The sequence below is a fragment of the Salvelinus namaycush genome, chromosome 4 (genome assembly GCF_016432855.1).
Source record: "Salvelinus namaycush isolate Seneca chromosome 4, SaNama_1.0, whole genome shotgun sequence".
Classification (NCBI taxonomy): Eukaryota; Metazoa; Chordata; class Actinopteri; order Salmoniformes; family Salmonidae; genus Salvelinus; species Salvelinus namaycush.
The window spans coordinates 8,654,485-8,680,995 of record NC_052310.1 but is presented as its reverse complement, the minus strand read 5'-3'; the positions used below and the strand labels follow the sequence as shown (position 1 = coordinate 8,680,995).

Here is a 26,511-nt window from a genome sequence, read left to right as displayed (position 1 = left end):
ATATCTCCCTCACTAGCTTTAAGCACCAGCTGTCAGAGCAGCTCACAGATCACTGCACCTGTACATAGCCCATCTGTAAATAGCCCATCCAACTACCTCATCCCCATACTGTATTTATTTATCTCTCTCCTTTGCACCCCAGTATCTCTACTTGCACATTCATCTTCTGCACATCTACCATTCCTGTGTTTAATTGCTATATTGTAATTACTTCGCCACCATGGCCTATTTATTGCCTTACCTCCCTTATCCTACCTCATTTGCACACACTGTATATAGACATTTTCTACTGTATTATTGACTGTATGTTTGTTTATTCCATGTGTAACTCTTGTGTTGTTGTATGTGTCGAACTGCTTTGCTTTATCTTGGCCAGGCCGCAGTTGTAAATGAGAACTTGTTCTCAACTAGCCTACCTGGTTAAATAAAGGTGAAATAAAAATAAATACAATTGTGTTGACTTCGGGCCTGAAACGCCTCATAATTCAATTCGCGATGATTGTACATCCGCTAAGACTGGACAGTTTTATCTCAAAGACTCAATCACGGACACTCTTACTGACAGTGGTGGCTGCTTTGCGTGATGTATTGTCTCTACCTTCTTGCCTTTTGTGCCCAATAATATTTGTACCATGTTGTGTTGCTATGTTGTCTTAGGTCTCTCTTTATGTAACATTGTGTTGTCTCATCGTGATGTGTGTTTTGTCCTAAATTAATATATATTTTTTATTTTATTTTTAAACCCAGCCCCCATCCCCGCAGGAGGCATTTTGCTTTTTGGTAGGCAGTCATTGTAAATACGTATTTGTTCTTAACTGACTTGCCTAGGTAAAGGTTAAATAAATAAATACATTTTAAAAAGTCAGCCAAAACTTAAAACCTCAATGTCAATATGGAGTCAACATACAAGTGTAAGTAAAAACAAATGTAAATAAGTTAAATTGTGCTACTAATGCACAAACATCTCATAAAAGTAATGATATTTTTGTTTGGTTAGCTTTTGGAAATTGTAGAAATAAAACATTTTCCTTCTTCAGAAGTAGCTAGGCAGGCTAACATTAGTAAGCTAATTAATTTTCTAGCACTCATACAGTATGCGTATATTAGTTAAATAGTTAATATAAGTAGACATGCAATCATAATTGACTGTAGCGCATATGAAGCACCCACAAGCTACCGGTGGCTGCAAACACAATCATCGCGGGATGAACGAGTGACGAATTTACAGACAAGGGCGGTCCATTTAAAAATCAACCCTTCCTCCCTCGCCCTGCAAGTGTATACTCGTCATCAGAAATGTCCCCTTAATTTGAGGGTTGAGGTGATAGTGTGTGTCTTTTAAGTGTTTGGAATCCAGCCTTAGGCTATGGTCCTAACACTTATTCCTGTCGCTTTGCCTCTTACTCTCTGATGCAACACTTTATACCAGGGTTCCTCAAATTATTGTCAACTATCTGTAATTGTCAGGCCCTTGAGTAGTTGAATCATGTGTGCTAGTGTTGAGCGGGAGAAAAAAAACGTGCACACTGGGGTGGCCTCTGGTCCAGACTCAAACTGCTGCTTTATAGTCTATGGGCTGAATGAATGACAATTCACACTATTAGAAAAGTCGTTTATTGTAAAAATTAGTGGCATAAAAAAAAGAATGCAGATTGTTAGAGAAAGAAACATATGTTCATTGACAAGGCCAACCGTGAAACAGTGATTTTTTGTTGTTGTTGAACCATTTACACATGGAAGTAAACCGTTTTAACTAAGGCATCAGGGCACAGTTTTACAAAAGTTATGCAAAAACTTATGAACTTATTTTTAAGAAGCTTAAGAACTCAAAATGCAATTTCTCAAATGTTTCATAATTCACGATTTTCTTACGGACTTCTTAACTATCTTCCTAAAATGATTGTCGCTAGGCAACCGAGCTAGCTAGCAAGGGCAATCATGTTAGCATATTTCTTACAGAGATTACTGGTCTAAAATGTTTTATTGGATTTAAAACAATAACTCCAACGGAAAGTTTCAGTAGAGTCAATAAACATGTTCAATTGCTTTCATTAGCTTATTTTCTCACTTCCATGAGTTTAAGACAAGGGTTTACTATAGCCATCTTGGAATTACAAGAAGAAATCCAATTACTTTATTTTCAAGAATCGAATTTATTTTTAACTATTTTCTTAGGTAGAAATTTAAGAACATTTGCAATAACCTTATTGAGGAATAGCAAATTTTAATACGTATAAAGTTAAGGGGAAAAAATGGCACTTAAGGAATATCTTCTTAAAAGGTTTTGTGAATCTGGGCCCAGGTGTCAGTCTGTACAAGGTCAGAGCGAGGCACAGTGGAAAGACAGACACGTCATCTCCGTAGCTAGAGAAACTAGGACAGTCAATCTTTATACAGTCATAGAAAAGGCACAGTGTGACTTGGCAGGAGAGAAACGTTCAAACGCTAATCTGGAGTCAGTTTCTAGCTGTCTTTCAGCACTATGAGGTGGCGTATCTTACAGTGTCAGCATACCTATACACACACTATGGTCATCAACAACAGGTTACAGTATGGACCGGAAACAAACAAACTAATCTGTCATGATTTTAAACTAAGATACATTTGAGTCAGTCTGTACAACTATAAACATGATCACATCCATTAGACAGACAACCTCACTGACCAACACAACACAAGTCCCTTTACAAGGCCACCAATGGGAAGGGAAGGAGGAGGCGGTACCTTTAACTTGTCGTGGTAACCTGGGCCACGTTCCGTGGGGGGTAAAACATTGTAGAAAGTTCAGACAGAAATTAACACGCATACGAATCTGCCTGAAAGTTCTGTAACGTTGCGCCCCAAATTAAAGTACTGTAGCCCAGGGTCTGAGACGTGCCCCCTCTGCTTTTCTGGTCCGTTAGGGCACACTGTAGAAAAATGTTTCAAAACATTGTGCAATGGAAAAAGTAAACAAGCGTTTCTTATTGGACAAGTTCAGATAGTACATCCCTGTTTCAGCCTGTTGTCTTCCGCTTCATGCTTAGTGAATACATCCCAGAACAGGTTCTCACAGGAAGACATTTAAAAAAAAATCTAAAGCTTCAACCTGGGATATACACTTTGACCGGGAGTTTTAAACTCTGACCCTACGAGGTACGGAGTGCTGCTGGTTTTCTGTTCTACCTGATAATGAATTGCACCCACGTGGTGTCGCAGGTCTAAAATCAGTCCCTGATTAGAGGGGGAAGAATACAAGTCTAAAAGCAGTGAAGGTCCAGATGTGAACTTGAGGGTATAGACAGACTACAGCCCTATGGACAGACTGTTTAACACAATAATGACATCCTTTGTAGAGGTACCTCCATCCAACCCTGAGATAACAATACTAGATAACCGGCCAAGTGTGTGTCTTGTGTCCTTACAGCAGAATTAAATGACAACTACCTGGGAATAGAAAGGTAGAAATTTGTAAACTGTATACACACATTAAAATGTATTGACTATAAAGGACATGATTGATTACATGATAGCTAATGCCAAGACAGGTATACACAGATAGCGCACACAGTGATTAAGGGTTATTAAGACGTTGTTGTATGAACGCGTTGTGGTTTCTGTCAGTCACACAGGTCTCAGATCAGTGTACAGGAGCGAGGCTATGACAGCATGGCAGGATTCAAAACTGATCCAAGGACAGTTGCTTATTATCCAGCGTTCAATCATGTCCCTGGCTCCTAGAAGGTCAAACTTACCTCAGAGCAGTCTATAGACCATCCACTCAACACAGTGCAGTAAAAACCAAATAAAACCATTGAAACAACAAAAGTGGAACATCAAGGTCCTCCCCAAGGCACTGGTGTCCTCAATCCGGTCCTCTTTTGAAGGTGAGAGCAGTCCTCAATCAGGTCTTCTTTTAGGCGGGAGAAGAGGTCCTCTCTGGGGTTCTCTCTGAGGCTGGTTCCTCTCAGGTCCTCTCTAGTGGTCATAGGTCACTGGAGCATAAGCTGTTTGAGGTTTTCGTGGAGGATGGTATCCTTGACATCTCGGAACACCAGGCGGATGTTCTCCGTGTTGATGGCCGTGGTGAAGTGGTGGTACAGAGGCTTCTGTGTCGCATCTCTTCTCTTCCCCCGGAAACAGTCCACTAGGAACTTCTGGACGTCCGGCAGGCTGTGGTCCAGCCCAGTGTACTCTGGAAAGTATTTCTTCAGCGAAATGTTCGAGACCTGCCGGGAACAGATCAACACAAAGTTTATTCGCCACGTGCACAGGATACATCAGGTGTAAAACATTACAGTGAAATTCTTTACTGAGAGCTCTTTCCCACAATGCAGGGTTGATAATAATGTAGATAGATAATAGAAAATAGAATAAAAACACACAAGACGTACAATATAAGTTGAAGAAACATGAGAATGCAAGTATATACAGGTCAGTGCCAGTCCCTTATTCAATGTGTAAGGTGGGGTTTTCGTTAGGAAAATGTAACTGGCAAGATCTACATTTACTGGACATTTGAGAAATTTACCGGACATCGATCTGCATCCACCCATGGTGCTCAAAATCACATTTAGATTGTAATTCATTTTAACAGAATAGAAATTAGCCTGTAAAGTTCTAATAAAATAAAGTAGAACCATGTTCTTATACCAACATGTCAGGTTTTATTGAAAAGCAAAATATAACATTTGTATAATATAATTTGCGAACAACCTGTTCTATAAGCCATTTGTATGTACACTTTAATGAATATCAACTGATTGGCTCAAACGCATTGAGGAAAGAAATTCCACAAATTAACAAGGCACACCTGTTAATTGAAATGCATTCCAGGTGACTACCTCATGAAGCTGGTTGAGAGAATGCCAAGAGTGAATAAGTGAAAATCTTAGTCAACCAACAGCCCATCGACCAAACAATGAACCAGTTGACTAATTGGGGTCAGCCCTAGTAGAATCTGAAGGTTGGTGTGGCCTCAATTACAACACATTTATCTCTGAAAAGCGAATAGAGCCTACTTTCTTGAGTGTGAACCCTGCTTCCTAGTGTTTGGTGTGATTGTGATGTTACTGACCTTCTCCTCCAGGAGGTCAGTCTTGTTGAGGAAGAGGATGATGGAGACGGCGATGAAAACCCGGTTGTTGACTATCGTCTCAAAGATGTTCAATGACTCTCTCAGACGGTTGGTCTGTCGGTCCTCCATCAAGACCTTGAAAAAATAAATACATTAGGGAGTGTGGGTGAGAGAAACAAAGGGAGTGTGTGGTGAGTAGGGCTGGGCGATATGGCAAATAAATTATCACGAGATATATATATTTTTTCATTCGATAACGATAATTATCACGATATTAATCAAATGATGTTTAAAAGGTGCATATCTGCTTTAAACTCAAGAATGCCTTAACAAACCGTGGTTAGAGCGTTGGACTAGTAACCGAAAGGTTGCTAGATCGAATCCCCGAACTGACAAGGTAAAAATCTGTCGTTCTACCCCTGAACAAATCAGTTAACCCACTGTTCCCCGATAGCCCGTCATTGTAAATAAGAAGTTGTTCTTAACTGACTTGCCAAGTTAAATAAAGGTATTTTTTATTTATTTATTTATGTGAGCTACACATAAAATTATACTTGAAGGAAGATTGTTCCATGTTTGCGGCCAGGGAGCACGTACCTGGGGTCAATTAAATTGATAAGCCTCATGAAACCTTCCTTTTCGACTGTGCTAATGTTCTTAGCAATGCAATGCATAATAGCATTTGTGATGTCTTTGTCTTTTCGATGTTTGCTCGTAGGGCATAAACGCTGTCAGTGTTGACTGCGTCGGGCAAACATCCCTAGATTGGCTGGTGCTTGAGGGGCATTTATCAATACCGTGGGGCAAACTCAAACTACCTGCATGTTCTAAAGAGTGATTTTGCTTCAGATGTTGAAAAAGGTTTGTTGTATTACCAGACTTCGTAGCCACCTGTCTACGGCACAATTTGCACCGAACATTGCTCTGCTCTTTGTCAGACTTCAAAAAGCCAAACCACTTCCAAATTACTGAAACAGATGAACCCTTTTAATCAATAATTTCTTTGTTGGAAGCTGCTCCTTCTCCATGGCTATCACTGCCACTGTTTTCACCTACATCACTAATTTTTCGTGGTTAATAGTGGCTACTCCATCACTCGAGGTGCTACGTGGTTTTTAGTGGGCGTATACCTCTCCACGCGCATATTGTCACTTCTCCGCACGTTCCTGCTGCATCACAGAGGTGAAATGGATGGCTGTACCTAATTATTCTATATCGCCATTATCGAAAATGAACCTAAACGTTTTTATATCGTTAGAGGGAAGTAATTACCTCGATAATTATTGATATTGATTTATCGGCCAGCCCTAGTGGTGAGTGTGTCCCCGCTGTGTGTGTACCTGGTCATACTCTGAAGAAGACACTAGGAACAGTATGGAGGTGACAGAGTCAAAACACTCAAACCACCGTCGTCTCTCTGAGCGCTGTCCTCCCACGTCCACCATCTTGAAGGGAACGCTCTTGATCTCAAAGTCGTACTCATGGATGCCCTTAGTGGGCTTGCGGGCTAGCAGGATGTCCTGCTGGGAAGGGATGTAGCTCTGGAGGAGAGAGAAAGAAAAATAAGATGAGGACAGGAGAGGGGTATGTAGAGCGAAGGAGGTAGAGGGATTGAGGGATAAAGAGGAAACCCACCTGCTCCCCCAGCATCTCCACATTGTCCAAGAAATACTTCACAGACTCGCCCTAAGAGACAGAGAAGAGAAATTTGTTTTAGCTTCATGGATAATCATACTAATCTATCAGTCTAAAACTGCTGCACGTGAGTGAGTGAGTGAGTGAGTGAGTGAGTGAGTGTGTGTGTGTGTGTGAATGTGTACACAGTGGCAAGAAAAAGCATGTGAATAATTCTGCATAAATTGGCCATAAAATTTGATCTGTTCTTCCTCTAAGACACAACAATAGACAAACACAGTGTGCTTAAACTAATAACACTAATTGTATTTTTCTTGTCTATATTAAATACATAATTTAGGTTGGAAAAAATATGTGGACCCCTTAGCTAATGACCTCTCCAAAAGCTAATTGGAGTCAGGAGTCAGCTAACCTGGAGTCCAATCAATGAGACATAATTGAGATGTTGGTTAGAGCTGCCTTGCCCTATAAAAAAAATCCTCACAAAATGTGAGTTTGCTATTCACAAGAAGCATTGCCTGATTGATGTGAACCAACCAAACAAAAAGAGATCTCAGAAGATTAAGAATTGTTGACTAGCATAAAGCTGGAAAGGGTTTCAAAAGTATCTCTAAAAGCCTTGATGTTCCTCAGTCCACGATAAGACAAATAGTCTATAAATGGAGAAAGTTCAGCACTGTTGCTACTCTCCCTAGGAGTGGCTGTCCTGCAAAGATGACTGCAAGAGCACAGCGCAGAATGCTCAATGAGGTTAAGAAAAATCCTAGAGTTAGCTAAAGACTTACAGAATTCTCTGGAAGATGCTAACATCTCTGTTGACGAGTCTACGATACGTAAAACACTAAACAAGAATGGTGTTAATGGGAGAACACCACAGAAGAAGCCACTGCTGTACAAAAAAATACATTGCTGCACATCTGAAGTTTATAAAAGTACACCTGGATGTTCCACAGCACTACTGGCAAAATATTCTGTGGACAGATGAAACTACAGTTGAGTTGTTTGGAAGGAACACACAACACTATATGTGGAGAAAAAAATGGCACAGCACACCAACATCAAAACCTCATCCCAAATGTAAACTATGGTGGAGGGAGCATCATGATTTGGGGCTGCTTTGCTGCCTCAGGGCCTAAACAGCTTGCTGTCATCGACGGAAAAATTAAATCCCAAGTTTATCAAGACATTTTGCAGGAGAATGTAAGGCTATCTGTCCGCCAATTGAAGCTCAACAGAAGTTAGGTGATGCAACAGGACAACAACCCAAAAGACAGAAGTAAATCAACAACAGAATGGCTTGAACAGAAGAAAATAAGCCTTCTGGAGTGGCCCGGTCAGTCCTGACCTCAACCCGATTCAGATACTGTGGCATGACCTCAAGAGAGCGGTTCACACCAGACATCCCAAGAATATTGTGGAACTAAAACAGTTTTGTAAAAAGGAATGGTCCAAAATTCCTCCTGACCATTGTGCAGGTCTGATCAACAACTATAGAAAACATTGGAGGTTATTGCTGCCAAAAGGAGGGTCAACCAGTTATTAAATACAAGGGTTCACATACTTTTTCCAACCTGCACTGTGAATGTTTACACGGTGTGTTCAATGAAGACATGAAACATTACAATTGTTTGTGTGTTATTAGTTTAAGCAGACAGTCTATTGTGACTTAGATGAAGATCAGAAAAAATTGTATGACCAATTTATGCAGAAATCTAGGTAATTCTAAAAGGTTCACATACTTTTTATTCCCACTGTATATACAGTTGAAGTCAGAAGTTTACATACACTTAGGTTGGAGTCATTAAAACTTGTTTTTCAACCACTCCACAAATTCTTGTTAACAAACTAGTTTTAGCAAGACGGTTAGGACATCTACTTTGTGCGTGACACAAGTCATTTTTCCAACAATTGTTTACAGACAGATTATTTCACTGTATCACAATTCCAGTGGGTCAGAAGTTTACATACACTAAGTTCACTGTGCCTTTAAACAGCTTGGAAAATTCTAGAAAATGCCATGGCTTTAGAAGCTTCTGATAGGCTAATTGACAATTTGAGTCAATTAGAGGTGTACCTGTGGATGTATTTTAAGGCCTACCTTCAAACTCAGTGGCTCTTTGCTTGAGATCATGGGAAAATCAAAAGAAATCAGGCAAGAACTCAGAAAAAAAATTGTAGACCTCCACAAGTCTGGTTCATCCTTGGGGGAAATTTCCAAATGCCTGAAGGTACCACGTTCATCTGTACAACAATAGTACGCAAGTATAAACACCATGGGACCACGCAGCCGTCATACCGCTCAAGGAGACGCATTCTGTCTCCTAGAGATGAACGTACCTTGGTGCGAAAAGTGCAAATCAATCCCCTAACAACAGCGAAGGACCTTGTGAAGATGCTGGAGGAAACAGGTACAAAAGTATCTATATCCACAGTAAAACGAGTCCTATATCGACATAACCTGAAAGGGCGCTCAGCAAGGAAGAAGCCACAGCTCCAAAACTGGCATAAAAAGCCAGACTACGGCCTGCAACTGCACATTGGGACAAAGATCGTACTTTTTGGAGAAATGTCCTCTGGTCTGATGAAATAAAAATAGAACTGTTTGGCCATAATGGCAACCGTTATGTTTGGAGGAAAAAGGGGGAGGCTTGCAAGCCGAAGAACACCATCCCAACCGTGAAGCACGGGGGTGGCAGCATCATGTTGTGGGGGTGCTTTGCTGCAGAAGGGACTGGTGCACTAATCAAAATAGATGGCATCATGAAGATGGACAATTATGTGGATATATTGAAGCAATATCTCAAGACATCAGTTAGAAAGTTAAAGCTTGGTCGCAAATGGGTCTTCCAAATGGACAATGACCCCAAGCATACTTCCAAAGTTGTGGCAAAATGGCTTAAGGACAACAAAGTCAAGGTATTGGAGTAGCCATCACAAAGCCCTGACCTCAATCCTATAGAAAATATGTGGGCTGAACTGAAAAAGCGTGTGCGAGCAAGGAGGCCTAAAAAACCTGACTCAGTTACACCAGCTGTGTCAGGAGGAATGGGCCAAAATTCACCCAACTTATTGTGGGAAGCTTGTGGAAGGCTACCCAAAACATTTGACCAAGTTAAACAATTTAAAGGCAATGCTACTAAATACTAATTGAGTATGTAAACTTCTGATCCATTGGGAATGTGATGAAAGTTGAAATAAATCATTCTCTATTATTCAGAAATGTCCCATTCTTAAAATAAAGTGATAATCCTAACTGACCTAAAACAGGGAATTTGTAGTAGGATTAAATGTCAGGAATTGTGAAAAACTGAGTTTAAATGTATTCGGCTAAGGTGTATGTAAACTTCAGACTTCCAACTGTAGGTGTTCCTTTTGTCCAGGTGAGGGAAAGGGCAGTGTGGAGTGCAATAGAGATTGCATCATCTGTGGATCTGTTGGGGCGGAACGCAAATTGGAGTGGGTCTAGGGTTTCTGCGATAATGGTGTTGATGTGAACCATGACCAGCCTTTCAAAGCATTTCATGGCTACAGACGTGAGTGCTATGAGTCGGTAGTCATTTACCGACTCGTGTTCTTGGGCACAGGGACTATGGTGGTCTGCTTGAAACATGTTGGTATTACAGACTCAGACAGGGAGAGGTTGAAAATGTCAGTGAAGACACTCGCCAGTTGGTCAGCGCATGCTCGGTGTACACATCCTGGTAATCCGTCTGGCCCTGCGGCCTTGTGAATGTTGACCTGTTTAAAGGTCTTACTCACATCGGCTGCGGAGAGCGTGATCACAGTGGTCCGGAACAGATGATGCTCTCATGCATGTTTTAGTGTTACTTGCCTTGAAGCGAGCATAGAAGTTATTTAGCTCGTCTGGTAGGCTCGTGTCACTGGGCAGCTCTCGTCTGTGCTTCCCTTTGTAGTCTGTAATACTGTAATAGTTTGCAAGCCATGCCACATCCGACGAGCGTTGGAGCCAGTGTAGTACGATTCGATCTTAGTCCTGTATTGATGCTTTGCCTGTTTGATGGTTCGTCCGAGGGCATAGCGGGATTTCTTATAAGCTTCCGGGTTAGAGTCCTGCTCCTTGAAAGTGGCAGCTCTGCCCTTTAGCTCAGTGCGAAAGTTGCCTGTAATCCATGGCTTCTGGTTGGGGTATGTATGTACAGTCACTCTGGGGACGACGTCCTCGATGCACTTATTGATAAAGCCAGTGACTGACGTGGTGTACTCAATGCCATCGGAAGAACCCCGGAACATATTCCAGTCGGTGCTAGCAAACAGTCCTGTTGTTTAGCACCTGCTTCATCTGACCACTTTTTTATAGACAGAGTCACTGTTAATTCCTGCTTTAATTTTGCTTGTAAGCCGGAATCAGGAGGATAGAGTTATGGTCAGATTTGCGAAATGGAGGGCAAGGGAGAGCTTTGTACGCATCTCTGTGTGTCTAGTAAAGGTGGTCTAGAGTTTTTTTCTCCCTCTGGTTGCACATTTAACATGCTTATGGAAAAGAGGGAAAACTGATTTAAGTTTCCCTGCATTAAAGTCCCCGGCCACTAGGTGCGCCGCCTCTGGATAAACGTTTTCCTGTTTGCTTATGGCAGAATACAGCTCATTGAGTGAGGTTTAGTGCCAGCATCGGTCTGTGGTGGTATGTATACAGCTACGAAAAATACAGATGAACTCTCTAGGTAGATAGTGTGGTCTACAGCTTATCTTGAGATGCTCTACCTCAGGCAACAAAACCCTGAGACCTCCTTAGATATTGTGCACCAGCTATTGTTTACAAATATGCATAGACCCCCGCCCCATGTCTTACCAGAGGCTGCTGTTCTGTCCTGCCGATACAGTGTATAACCCGCCAGCTGTATGTTCTTAATGTTGTCGTTCAGCCACGACTCGGTGAAACATAAGATATTACAGTTTTTAATGTCCTGTTCATAGGATATACGTGCTTTCACGTTTTGATCCTCACAAGGCATCCTGATCTCTTTCCGTGAAACGTACGCTTCCTTTTCCAGCGAATCGCGGGGATCTGGGCCTGGTCGGATGTCCTCAGTATATCCCCTGCGTCCGACTCATTGAAGAACTCCACATCCAATTTGAGGCGAGTAATCCCAGATCTGATATCCAGAAGCTCTTTTCGGTCATAAGAGGCGGTAGCAGCAACATTATGTACAAAACAAGTTTTAAATATATATATAAATTGCATGGTTGGTTAAGAGCCGATAAGACGGCAGCCCTACCCTCCGGCGCCATCTTCCAAACTTCTGTGCCAGTATTTAGTGTTGTATGCAGGCGGGGCAGCAGATGCTGGGTGGACTGAGTGTGTGTTCTGTCTGTAAGCAGATCAACATTCCAGCCCAGATCACACTCAATCTCACCAACAAACAGTTAGTGATGGGGGTAAAAATCACATTGCGATATTGGTCCAAATGGTCCAAACCTTATGTTTATATCATAATCCTTTAGAAACTTCTTGGCGTTTTTACCCTTGTAGGATGACCAAGATTAGGGTGACTAAATCAATGGAGGCAAGAGAAAAAAAGTGGTCAAGAATCAGGAAAATACTGTGAGCTCCAAAAGTATTGTGACAGGAAGAAATGTGTTGTCGTTTTGGCTCTGTACTCCAGCACTTTAGATTTGAAATGATACAATGACTATGAGGTTAAAGTGCAGACTGTCAGCTTTCATTTGAGTTTTTTTTTTCATCCATAAAATCGGTGAACTGTTTAGAAATTAGAGCACTTTTTGTACATTGTCCCCCCATTTTAGGGGACCAAAAGTATTGGGACAAATTCAATGTGTATTAAAGTGGTCAAAAGTTAAGTATTTGGTCTCAAGTTCATAGCATACAATGATTCCAACAAACTTGTTGGATGCATTTGTTGTGTTTCTGATTATGTTGTGCGCAATAGAAATGAAATGGTAAATAATGTATTGTCACTTTTATTGTAACTAACAATAGAATGTTTCTAAACACTTCCACATTAACGTGGATGCTACCATGATTATAGATAGCCTAATGCTGAATTAATTGTGAATAATGATGAGTGAGAAAGTTAAGACATAAATATCATACCTCCCCAAAAATTAGAACTTCCCTTGTTATTGTAATGGTGAAAGATTAGCATGTCTTGGGGGTACAATATCACGCATTACTCACGATTCATTCAGGACTATGCACAATGATGGTAGCATCAACAAGGTAGAAGTGTTCAGAGACATATTCTATTGTTATTTAGAATAAAAGTGATCACAAAATGACACAATACATTACTTACTATTAATTTCTATTGGGCACAGAATAATTGAATCAGCACCCAAGTATTGTGATACTATTGTATTGAGGTCCTTGGCAATTCCCAGCCCTAGTGTATTTGGAAAGCCCAGACGTCAAGACAAGAGAGCTGGGGTCTGCACAGGAAACGGACTGATGCACGTTCTTTAGCATGCGACACACACACACACACACACACACACACACACACACACACACACACACGAGATTGAGAGACAAGGGAGGAAGCAGTAGAAAGTCTAGTCTTGACTCAGTTTCACTTTTACTTCAGATCAGCTCTGCCAGTCTGCGGAGTCTGAATCTGTATGTGCGCTCGTCAGGGTTTCCGTTAGGAAAATGTTGATCCAGACAACGTGATCTCAAGATTTTAATTTACCAGCCATTTGAGAAATTTACCAGATTCAAATGCATTGGGTGCTTAACGGTAAATTAATGTAATACGTTGTTTGCAGAGTTCACAATTCTGCTACACTTGTGTGAAACAAGTTTTGGTTTATTTCATAACCATCATTTACGAAATTTGTCAATTTTTTCATTATCTTTTGTTTGGAGTGCTTCATGTGAGCAATGAGCATGTGTCTGGTTTCTCTGTCCTGATAATGTTGAGAGAGAAAGCGCCTGAGCACGCATAGAAGTACCTGGCCTGCTGTGTGGAAATGTAGGTCAGTGTTTTTATTTTTTATACACAAATTGCAAATTATAATATATTAAAACGACAGTTCCTCACAGTAAGCTATTTGAAAAATCCTTCTAACAATCTCCTCCTCGATAATCACCAATCCTCGGTGTGAAAGAGCAATGGAAGTTATAGTCCTACTGCTGCATTGGCCTATAGGCTATGAGTACCACGCGCTCATTGTTTTAGCCGCCAATAGATCACAGTGTATCAATGTGTCTATATGGCAGAGGCTGGATCACAGTGTATCAATGTGTCTATATGGCAGAGGCTGGATCACAGTGTATCAATGTGTCCATATGGCAGAGGCTGGATCACAGTGTATCAATGTGTCTATATGGCAGAGGCTGGATCACAGTGTATCAATGTGTCTATATGGCAGAGGCTGGATCACAGTGTATCAATGTGTCCATATGGCAGAGGCTGGATCACAGTGTATCAATGTGTCCATATGGCAGAGGCTGGATCACAGTGTATCAATGTGTCTATATGACAGAGGCTGGATCACAGTGTATCAATGTGTCCATATGGCAGAGGCTGGATCACGGTGTATCAATGTGTCCATATGGCAGAAGCTGGATCACGGTGTATCAATGTGTCTATATGGCAGAGGCTGGATCACGGTGTATCAATGTGTCTATATGACAGAGGATATATCACAGTGTATCAATGTGTCTATATGACAGAGGCTGGATCATAGTGTATCAATGTGTCCATATGACAGATGCTGGATCATGGTGTATCAATTAGAGGTCGACCGATTAATCGGAATGGCCGATTGGTAATTTTGGACGCCGATTTAGCCGTTTTGTATTTCTGTATATATATATATATATATATATATATATATATATACACTTTTTTTTACACCTTTATTTAACTAGGCAAGTCAGTTAAGAACACATCCTTATTTTCAATGACGGCCTAGGAACGGTGGGTTAACTGCCTTGTTCAGGGGCAGAAGGACAGATTTTTCATCTTGTCAGCTCAGGGATTCAATCTTGCAACCTTACGGATAACTAGTCCAACGCTCGAACCACCTGCCTCACGAGGAGCCCGCCTGTTACGCGAATGCAGTAAGAAGCCAAGGTAAGTTGCTAGCTAGCATTAAACTTATCTTATAAAAAACAATCATAATCACTAGTTATAACTACACATGGTTGATATTACTAGTTTATCTAGCGTGTCCTGTGTTGCATATAATCGATGCAGTGCGCTTTCGTGAAAAAGGACTGTCGTTGCTCCAATGTGTACCTAACCATAAACATCAATGCCTTTCTTAAAATCAATACACAAGTATATATTTTTAAACCTGCATATTTAGCAAAAAAAATAAAAAAAATAAAAAAATGATCTTGCGTTCATTGCACGCAGAGTCAGGGTATATGCAACAGTTTGAGCCGCCTGGCTCTTTGCGAACTAATTATGACATAACATTGAAGGTTATGCAATGTAACAGGAATATTTAGACTCATGGATGCCACCCATTAGATAAAATACGGAACGGAATAAACGTTTTGTTTTCGAGGTGATAGTTTCCGGATTAGCCAAAGGTATATGGTTTAGAGAGAAATAGTCGACGCGTTATAATTCCTGTAATAACTTGCGGCTGAACTTGAAAGGGGTTCATGTCTTCCATGGAGAATGTCTTGATCTACTTCAAATAAGGTCTGCGTTTCGTGCAGGCTTAAACCGCCTTGGCGTTTTGATACCCGTGTAAATCTCACTAGGATAAGGTAACATTTGTCAACATATTTTCATAAATCCACTCTACAAAAACATTTATCTTCGCTTATATTTAGCCAATATTGATCAGAGTTACCTTGTCCTATGGATATCTACACAGTTATAAAATTGGAGGTGCAAGCCTACACGAAACACAGACCTTATTTTAAGTGAATCTAAAAATATCCTATGGAATAAATGAAGGAACCGCTTTTCAGATTTTGCTAGAAGGTGTCATGGGAATTATGACTCGCGCTTTGGTTGTCAATTCTTACCATGCCCATTATTAAAATAGGATTTCCTGCATATAGAAATTACAGTTTTTGTTTTCAACATTCATCACAGGTAACAAACTCTATTTTTATTCAAACAGTTGAGAGTATTTGTCTCCGAAGCAGACTCTTCAGTATCATTGTCACTTCAGAGCTGTGTGTGTGTGTGTATTTATGTATTATATTAAGTTAAAATAAAAGTGTTCATTGTTCATTCAGTATTGTTGTAATTGTCATTATTACAAAAGTGTGTGTGTGTGTATGATATATATATATATATATATGCATTTAAAAAAATAAATAATAATAAATAAATCGGCTGATTAAATCGGTATCGGCTTTTTTTGTCCTCCAATAATCGGTATCGGCGTTGAAAAATCATAATCGGTCGACCTCTAGTATCAATGTGTCTATATGGCAGAGGCTGGTGCTCTTGCATTAGTTGAATTAACTTTGACAGATCTCCTACAAGGTCAAAAATGGGGATCCAAACCAGCGACCTATCAGCCACCGGCCCACGCTCCCAACCGCCAGACCTCCAAGACCCAAAATGAACAAAAGAGAGAAAAAAGAGGAAAACAAGGCAAAAACAAAAAGACATCAAGAACAACAAACAGCAAGGCCAACGGAATACATTTGAGTGGCACTATTTACATGTGTGTATGTGTCCGTGTGTGCGATTGAATGCGAGTGTGTGTATATGCGTACAAACACCTACGCGCCATCAGCCTCAGGCAAACAGGCATTAGATGTAACAACGTTGCCCCTCAGTGTCATTCAAACTTACTTTTATTTATTTATTTTTCAAACTTTATTTTTAACTTTTATCTTCATTGACAGTCATTCAACTCCACTCCAACTTGTCTTCTATTCCACATCCCAAACCTCAGCCCATCCCACCTATTGACTGACCAGGTCTCTCCAGATCACCCAACACTGCTATTTCATGGATCAATTTTAGATTTATATTATGCTTTTTCAGCCATTCCTGAACCTGAGACCAGAAACATGCTACCTGAGGGCAATACCAAAACAAATGGTCTATTGATTCTGTATCCTCACAACAAAATCTGCAGAGCTGCAATGATTGTATGCCCAAAATATTCACAATTTTGTTGGTGGCAAGAATTCTGTACAATAATTTTAGCTGAAAAGCACAAAGTCTTGAATCTTGTGCCATTTTACCTATAATCAACTTATACACCCTGTACCATGGAATAGGTACATCAAACATCTCTTCCCAACTATTTTTCAATCTGTATGGCACAGCTGTCAACATTCTGGTCCTCAAATAAAACTGGTATACTTTCCCATTTATGCAAAAAAAAAAATCCTACGCCAGCTTTGATCCTTTATATTGGGCAGACAGACCAGTTCCCTAGCTCCTCCCACTACTACCTGTCTCCTCCATTTTTTGGGATAATGCTGTAATCAATTGGTTGTAATCTTGGATTGAGCAGACCTTCCCATACAATTTTGATAACTCCATGAAAGACATAACTACCATTCCAATTTACAATATCATTTAAAAAACAAAATACCCTTTTCAAACATATTTTCCATAAACAGGTATTTTTTCAACCAGCACATTTGAGTTCACCATAATATTTGTTCTCTCTTTTCAGAGGGCTGAAATTGAAATTGTAACTAGCTCTGCAATGCTTGTTTGAAAAAGAGATTTGATTAATTGAAAATGAGACATGGCAATCTGCACAAAGGCAAAAAGGCAATTTTTAAACAATAGATGAACTTTTCTTCAAGTTTTTTTTATTTTATTTCACCTTTATTTAACCAGGTAGGCTAGTTGAGAACAAGTTCTCATTTGCAACTGCGACCTGGCCAAGATAAAGCATAGCAGTGTGACACAGACAACAACACAGAGTTACACATGGAGTAAACAATAAACAAGTCAATAACATGGTAGAAAAAAAGAGAATCTATATACAATGTGTGCAAAAGGCATGAGGAGGTAGGCAATAAATCGAATAATTACAATTTAGCAGATTAACACTGGAGTGATAAATCATCAGATGATCATGTGCAAGTAGAGATACTGGTGTGCAAAAGAGCAGAAAAGTAAATAAATAAAAGCAGTATGGGGGGTGAGGTAGGTAAATTGGATGGGCTATATACCGATGGACTATGTACAGCTGCAGCGATCGGTTAGCTGCTCGGATAGCAGATGTTTAAAGTTGTTGAGGGAGATAAAAGTCTCCAACTTCAGAGATTTTTGCAATTCGTTCCAGTCGCAGGCAGCAGAGAACTGGAAGGAAAGGAGCCCAAATGAGGTTTTGGCTTTAGGGATGATCAGTGAGATACACATGCTGGAGCGCGTGCTACGGGTGGGTGTAGCCATCGTGACCAGTGAACTGAGATAAGGCGGCACTTTACCTAGCATAGCCTTGTAGATGACCTGGAGCCAGTGGGTCTGACGACGAACATGTAGCGAGGGCCAGCCGACTAGGGCATACAGGTCGCAGTGGTGGGTCGTATAAGGTGCTTTAGTAACAAAACGGATGGCACTGTGATAAACTGCATCCAGTTTGCTGAGTAGAGTATTGGAGGCTATTTTGTAGATGACATCGCCGAAGTCGAGGATCGGTAGGATAGTCAGTTTTACTAGGGTAAGTTTGGCGGCGTGAGTGAAGGAGGCTTTGTTGCGAAATAGAAAGCCGACTCTAGATTTGATTTTGGATTGGAGATGTTTGATATGAGTCTGGAAGGAGAGTTTGCAGTCTAGCCAGACACCTAGGTACTTATAGATGTCCACGTATTCTAGGTCGGAACCGTCCAGGGTTGTGATGCTAGTCAGGCAGCGAACGGTTTAAGGTTTAGTGCTTTTATATTTGAAGCTTTAAGGTTTAGTGCTTTAAGGTTTATATTTAATAATTTCAACACACCCAGTTCATATTGATTATATAGATAGGCACGCTTTAGCATGTCTGGTTTAGCATCCCAGATAAAGCTAAATATCTTTTGCCCCACGGATTTGAAAAATGAATCAGGAGTAGGCAGCACCATAAGTGACTAAACTGAGATATGGCTAAGGAGTTAATCAGTGCAACTTTTCCATAAAGAGACAGGTATTTACCTCTCCATGGTTGCAGGAGCTTGTCTATTTTTTACTACTTTTCTATTGAAATTCATTGTGGAGAGCTCATTAATATATTTTGTGAAGTGAATACTAAGTATGTCTACTTCACCATCAGACCATTTTCTAGGTACACTACAGGGTAATGAAAGTTGTATCTTTTAAAGATCCAACACGTAATATTGTACACTTACCATAATTAGGTTTTAGTCCAGAGAGTCCAGAAAATTTCTTCAAAGAGATATTGTAGGGATCTAGCTTGCGGACTTAATAAAGAACTTGAGTCATCGGCCTACATGGACACCTTTGTTTTTAAGCCTTGGATTTCTAATCCTTTAATTTTGTTGTTTGATCTGATTTTAATAGCTTGCATTTAGATTCCCATTACGAATAGACCCTTGTTTACCTCAAAACTCTGAGAAGAAGCTGCTATTTACTATTTTACACCTGGGGTTGCTATACATTACTTTTACCCATTTTATAACAGATTTTATACAAATCCAAGCATTTATAAATAAAATCCAGTCTTACTTTATCATAGTCCTTTAAAAAAAGCTGCTATAAATACCAGGCCTAGCTTCTTAAATGTTTCATGTTGTATTATTTCTACTAGTTATCATATACAGTGGGGCAAAAAAGTATTTAGTCAGCCACCAATTGTGCAAGTTCTCCCACTTAAAAAGATGAGAGAAGCCTGTAAGGGCATTGAAGATGAAACGTGAAGATGAACTTGCACAATTGGTGGCTGACTAAATACTTTTTTGCCCCACTATTATCCCCAATGTATTATCCACGTAAAAAAACCTGTCTGATCAGGATGAACAATACCTGTTAAAACCTTTTTAATAATAAGTGCTATGATTTCGCTAGTATTTTTTCTACACAACATTGAAGTGTAAAAGGACTCATTTTAATAATAGTGAAATCAGACCTTCCTGCTGAGTACCTGACAGACTACAATTTCAATAGGAGTAGTTAAAACAAGTTAATAAATGGAGCTTTGAGTGTATAAAAAAAGGGCTTTATATACCTCTTCCAGTATGCCATTAAGCCCTGGGGTTTTTCCAGACTGAAAGTATTTAATAGCCTCAAAGTTATTCCTCTAATTTGGCCTTTGCACTGATTTCTTTGTACATTTGTTACATTTTCCAATTTTTTATTATTTGGAAAGAATTCCTTACAGAAATTGTCATTCAGTGGGTGAGTAGAAGACAGAAAATAGAACATCTGCTTAAAATATTTAGCTTCCTCTTAAAATATCATTTGTGACATGATTCAGGAAACTAGGCATACAGTGGGGAGAACAAGTATTTGATACACTGCCGATTTTGCAGGTTTTCCTACTTACAAAGCATGTAGAGGTCTGTAATTTTTTATCATAGGTACACTTCAACTGTGAGAGACGGAATCTAAAAAAATCCAGAAAATCACATTGTATGATTTTTAAGTAATTAATTTGCATTTTATTGCATGACATAAGTATTTGATCACCTACCAACCAGTAAGAATTCCGGCTCTCAACAAACCTGTTAGTTTTTCTTTAAGAAGCCCTCCTGTTCTCCACTCGTTACCTGTATAAAAAGACACCTGTCCACACACTCAATCAAACAGACTCCAACCTCTCCACAATGGCCAAGACCAGAGAGCTGTGTAAGGACATCAGGGATAAAATTGTAGACCTGCACAAGGCTGGGATGGGCTACAGGACAATAGGCAAGCAGCTTGGTGAGAAGGCAACAACTGTTGGCGCAATTATTAGAAAATGGAAGAAGTTCAAGATGACGGTCAAACACCCTCGGTCTGGGGCTCCATGCAAGATCTCACCTCGTGGGGCATCAATGATCATAAGGAAGGTGAGGGATCAGCCCAGAACTACACGGCAGGACCTGGTCAATGACCTGAAGAGAGCTGGGACCACAGTCTCAAAGAAAACCATTAGTAACACACTACGCCGTCATGGATTAAAATCCTGCAGCGCACGCAAGGTCCCCCTGCTCAAGCCAGCGCATGTCCAGGCCCGTCTGAAGTTTGCCAATGACCATCTAGATGATCCAGAGGAGGAATGGGATAAGGTCATGTGGTCTGATGAGACAAAAATAGAGCTTTTTGGTCTAAACTCCACTCGCCGTGTTTGGAGGAAGAAGAAGGATGAGTACAACCCCAAGAACACCATCCCAACCGTGATGCATGGAGGTGGAAACATCATTCTTTGGGGATGCTTTTCTGCAAAGGGGACAGGACGACTGCACTGGATTGAGGGGAGGATGGATGGGGCCATGTATCGCAAGATCTTGGCCAACAACCTCCTTCCCTCAGTAAGAGCATTGAAGATGGGTCGTGGCTGGGTCTTCCAGCATGACAACGACCCAAAACACACAGCCAGGGCAACTAAGGAGTGGCTCAGTAAGAAGCATTTCAAGGTCCTGGAGTGGCCTAGCCAGTCTCCAGACCTGAACCCAATAGAAAATCTTTGGAGGGAGCTGAAAGTCCGTATTGCCCAGCGACAGCCCCGAAACCTGAAGGATCTGGAGAAGGTCTGTATGGAGGAGTGGGCCAAAATCCCTGCTGCAGTGTGTGCAAACCTGGTCAAGAACTACAGGAAACGTATGATCTCTGTAATTGCAAACAAAGGTTTCTGTACCAAATATTAGGTTCTGCTTTTCTGATGTATCAAATACTTATGTCATGCAATAAAATTCAAATTAATTACTTAAAAATCATACAATATGATTTTCTGGATTTTTGTTTTAGATTCCGTCTCTCACAGTTGAAGTGTACCTATGATAAAAATTACAGACCTCTACATGCTTTGGAAGTAGGAAAACCTGCAAAATCGGCAGTGTATCCAATACTTGTTCTCCCCACTGTATATCTCACTAGGTCAGGGTTTTTTAGTCTCCAAATATCCAGAATGTTTTAATGTGTCCATAATATTTGTGATTTCCTTAAGAGCACGGTGATGATAGTATGTAGAGTGATTAACTTTACGGTCCATTGAGGTACTGAACACTGTGTTATAGTCTCCCACCATGATGATTTGATCGTTTGTTGCCTGTAAGTTCAATACATTGGTATAAATATTTATTAAGTAGTATGGATCATCCGGATTTGGACCATATTATAGATTAATGACCGAATCAGTTAAAAGGATCCACTTTCCTAGTGAATCATTCCTGACTATTTGCACATTAGGATCAACATTTTTGTTAATATCACACCTTTCGGGTTCCTTTGTCCATGACAGAAAATTATTTGACCATCCCATTCCTTTTCCTACGCAACTTCATCTAAGGATGTAGAGTGAGTTTCCTGTAAACAGTATATATGTTATATTCCTTTTCTTCTAGCCTTGTAAAGACTGATCTCTTCTTATAATCTGCTAATCCGTTACAATTATAACTGGCTATCCTTATTTCACCCCTTACCATAACTAGATACTATTCTCAGTCTAAATTTACCATAATTAGTGCTTGTAAAGTTACTGCCATAAGAGGTAAAAATGACAGTCAAAAATAGAGATTTCAAATGGCAGTTAAAATGGTTATTCCATCAAACTTCAAATTATTAGAATAGTACACAACGCAGAACAGAACAACCAGGTTGGGGGTCAGTGGCCCAAGCCCGCGAACAGGAATATTCCAAGTTCAGACAGAAGGGGGGAGTCAGATCGCTATGATCGCCAGGAACTTTACTTTTGGCGTCTATTTTTAATTGTTGCGCTACTAGTGCTGCCTGTTGATGTTAGGTAGGCAGCTACAGTAGCTGAAGGATATTAACATCTTCGGGTTTTATTTCATTAAATGTATTTTATTTCATCTGGGTGCTTTCGTCACCTACTAACACCCTGGTACCACCCGTAGCTCCCGTTCTCCTCAGTCCGAGAAAACACAGAAAGGTATGTGTTGCAGATTACTCCTTTGTAGAATTCCATAATGTGAAAGAAATAAAACACCAAGGTTAATGCTGTAGATATTGTTATAAGGGAGTGAGAGACCATTGAAACATGTAACTTTCAGAGTTTTATTGTTGTTATTGATATAGTTTACAGAGTGCTAAAAAGTATTGCTGTTGCTAGCTAGCATGCTTTTCTGTGACGCAAACGGTTAGCTGAGCTGCCGACTGATGCTAGCATTGCATTATGAGAGATGTAGTTTTAGCCCTCTAAGGTCTGAATGGGGGAAAAAGGCGATTTCACATTGTAGCTTGTTTGTATTACAGTGTTTTTGTGAATGACAGTATTAAACTAAAACAACTCAACACTGAAAGCACCTAGCAATGTATTGGGGATGTGAGACAGGATATGTGTTTTACCTTTCTTCATGCTCCTGTGTAGAACAACTTGTCAGATGGTGAATTGGAGACTGATGTGTTCCTGTCCTGTCTTTTCATAATACTATTGCAGGTATGGTTCTATTGTCTAAGAATTAAGATGATACATTCTTTGTATTAAGGACTGGTTATTATTTTATAGTATACATTATGGCTTTATGTATGAATGTGATTGTGTGAGTCCGAGAAAACACAGAGCGAAAGAACAACTTGTCAGATGGTGCACTGGAGACTGATGTGTTCCTGTCCTGTCTTTTCACAATACTATTGTAGATCGACATTAAAGCCAAAACAGCCGTGGTGTCGCTCTTCATTTCTGGTTCTCCTGTGGTACATATAAAGACCGCTACAAAATGTCCGATGTTTAGAATTCAAGAAACAGGTTTTAGCAATATTTATTTGATTCCCTTGCCTGTTTGCCAATGCCACAGATGTTAGACAATTGAGTCAAGATGTGTGTGTGTAGTAGATATGAGTAGGTTGGTGTGTGTGATATTGGATGTGATTTAGTGAGTGTACAGTGGCAAGAAAAAGTGTGTGAACCCTTTGGAATTACCTGGGTTTCTGTATAAATTGGTCATCAAATTTGATCTGATCTTCATCTAATTCACAACAATAGACAAACATATTATGCTTAAACTAGTAACACACAAATGATTGTATTTGTCTTGTCTATATTGAATACATCATTTAAACATTCACAGTGTAGGTTGGGGAAAGTATGTTAACACCTAGGCTAATGACCTCTCCAAAAGCTAATTGGAGTCAGGAGTCAGCTAACCTGGAGTCCAATCAATGAGACATGATTGGAGATGTTGGTTAGAGCTGCCTTGCCCTATAAAAAAAATCCTCACAAAATTTGAGTTTGCTATTCACAAGAAGCATTGCCTGATGTGAACCATGCCTCGAACAAAAAGAGATCTCAGACGATTAAGAATTGTTGATTTGCATAAAGCTGGAAAGTGTTACACAAGTATCTCTAAAAGCCTTGATGTTCATCCGTCCCTGGTAAGACAAATAGTCTATAAATGGAGAAAGTTCAGCACTGTTGCTACTCTCCCTAGGAGTGGCTGTCCTGCAAAGATGACTGCAAGAACACAGCGCAGAATGCTCAATGAGGTTAAGAAGAATCCTAGAGTGTCAGCTAAAGACTTACAGAAATCTCTGGAACATGCTAACAGCTCTGTTGACGAGTCGACGATACTTAAAACACTAAACAAGAATGGTGTTAATGGGAGGACACCACAGAAGAAGCCACTGCTGTACAAAAAAATACATTGCTGCACATCTGAAGTTTATAAAAGTACACCTGGATGTTCCACAGCACTACTGGCAAAATATTCTGTGGACAGATGAAACTACAGTTGAGTTGTTTGAAAAGAACACACAACACTATATGTGGAGAAAAATAAGGCACAGCACACCAACGTCAAAACCTCATCCCAACTGTAAAGTATGTTGGAGGGAGCGTCATGGTTTGGGGCTGCTTTGCTGCCTCAGGGCCTGGACAGCTTGCTATCAGACGGAGAAATGAATTCCCAAGTTAACCTCACTAGGGTATGTGGGACGGTAGCGTCCCACCTCGTCAACAGCCAGTGAAGCTGCAGGGCGCCAAATTCAAAACAACAGAAATCCCATAACTAAAATTCCTCAAAACATACAAGTATTTTACACCATTTTAAAGATACACTTGTTGTAAATCCAGCCACAGTGTCCGATTTCAAAAAGGCTTTACGACAAAAGCACAAACGATTATGTTAGGTCAGAGCTAAGTCACAGAAAAACACAGCCATTTTTCCAGCCAAAGAGAGGAGTCACAAAAAGCAGAAATAGAGATAAAATGAATCACTAACCTTTGATGATCTTCATCAGATGACACTCATAGGACTTCATGTTACACAATACATGTATGTTTTGTTCGGTAAAGTTCATATTTATATCCAAAAATCTGAGTTTACATTGGCGCGTTATGTTCAGTAGTTCCAAAACATCCAGTGATTTTGCAGAGAGCCACATCAATTTACAGAAATACTCATAATAAACATTGCTAAAAGATACAACTTATGCATGGAATTTTAGATCCACTTCTCCTTAATGCAACCGCTGTGTCAGATTTCAAAAAAGCTTTACGGAAAAAGCAAACCATGCAATAGTCTGAGTACGGCGCTCAGACGACAAATCAAGCCAAACAGATATCCACCATGTTGGAGTCAACAGAAGTCAGAAATAGCATTATAAATATTCACTTACCTTTGATGATCTTCATCAGAATGCACTCCCAGGAATCCCAGTTCCACAATAAATGTTTGTTTTGTTCGGTAATGTCCATCATTTATGTCCAAATACCCCCTTGTTGTTCAGCACACAATCCAAACTCACGACGCGCATGTAAGTCCAGCGGAAAGTACAGACGAAAAGTCAAAAAAGTTATATTACAGTCCGTAGAAACATGTCAAACGAAGTATAGAATCAATCTTTAGGATATGTTTTTACATAATTCTTCAACAATGTTCCAACCGGAGAATTCCTTTGTCTGTAGAATTGCAATGGAACAGACCTCGCTCTCACGTGAACGCGCGAGACTGAGCTCGTGGCTCTCTGGCAGACCTCTGACTCATTCCCCTCTCATTCGCCCCCACTTCACAGTAGAAGCATCAAACAAGGTTCTAAAGACTGTTGACATCTAGTGGAAGCCTTAGGAAGTGCAATATGACCCCATAGACACTGTGTATTCGATAGGCCAAGAGTTGAAAAACTACAAACCTCAGATTTCCCACTTCCTGGTTGGATTTTTTCTCAGGTTTTTGCCTGCCATATGAGTTCTGTTATACTCACAGACATCATTCAAACAGTTTTAGAAACTTCAGAGTGTTTTCTATCCAAATATACATATTTTGTTACGTTACATATTCTAGCTTTTATGGCTGAGTAGCAGGCAGTTTAATTTGGGCACGGTTTTCAGCCAAAATTACCAATACTGCCCCCTACCCTAGTGAAGTTAATCAAGACATTTTGCAGGAGAATGTTAGGCTCTGTCCACCAAATTCCTCCTGACCGTTGAGCTGGTCTGATCCGCAACTACAGAAAACATTTGGTTGAGGTTATTGCTGCCAAAGGAGGCTCAACCAGTTATTAAATCCAAGGGTTCACATACTTTTCCCACCCTGCACTGTGAATGTTTACACGGTGTGTTCAATAAAGACATGAAAACGTATAATTGTTTGTGTTAGTTTAAGCAGACTGTTATGTCTATTGTTGTGACCTAGATGAAGATCAGATCACATTTTTGACCAATTTATGCAGAAATCCAGGTATTTCCAAAGGGTTCACATACTTTTTCTTGCCACTGTATAGGATGTCTGGATAATTAGTAAGACTATAATGTGTGATGTCTAAATAAATAATAACCCAGCCAATTTGCATGGTTGTGTGTGT

General features: G+C 40.1%; 1 protein-coding gene across 1 annotated transcript in view; it reads right to left on the bottom strand.

Annotated features, from left to right (window-relative positions):
- Positions 1–1,595: 1,595 nt before the first annotated feature.
- The window catches only part of LOC120046110 (guanine nucleotide-binding protein subunit alpha-13-like), a 39,132-nt gene continuing 14,216 nt past the window's right edge, over positions 1,596–26,511 (bottom strand). Inside the window, exons 3-6 of the mRNA XM_038991069.1 lie at positions 6,692–6,742; positions 6,397–6,597; positions 5,057–5,191; positions 1,596–4,208 (exon numbers count right to left, since the gene is read on the bottom strand). Of these exons, the coding sequence (XP_038846997.1) occupies positions 3,972–4,208; positions 5,057–5,191; positions 6,397–6,597; positions 6,692–6,742 (624 nt within the window). The 3' untranslated portion in view covers positions 1,596–3,971. The remainder of the gene's footprint in view (positions 4,209–5,056; positions 5,192–6,396; positions 6,598–6,691; positions 6,743–26,511) is intronic.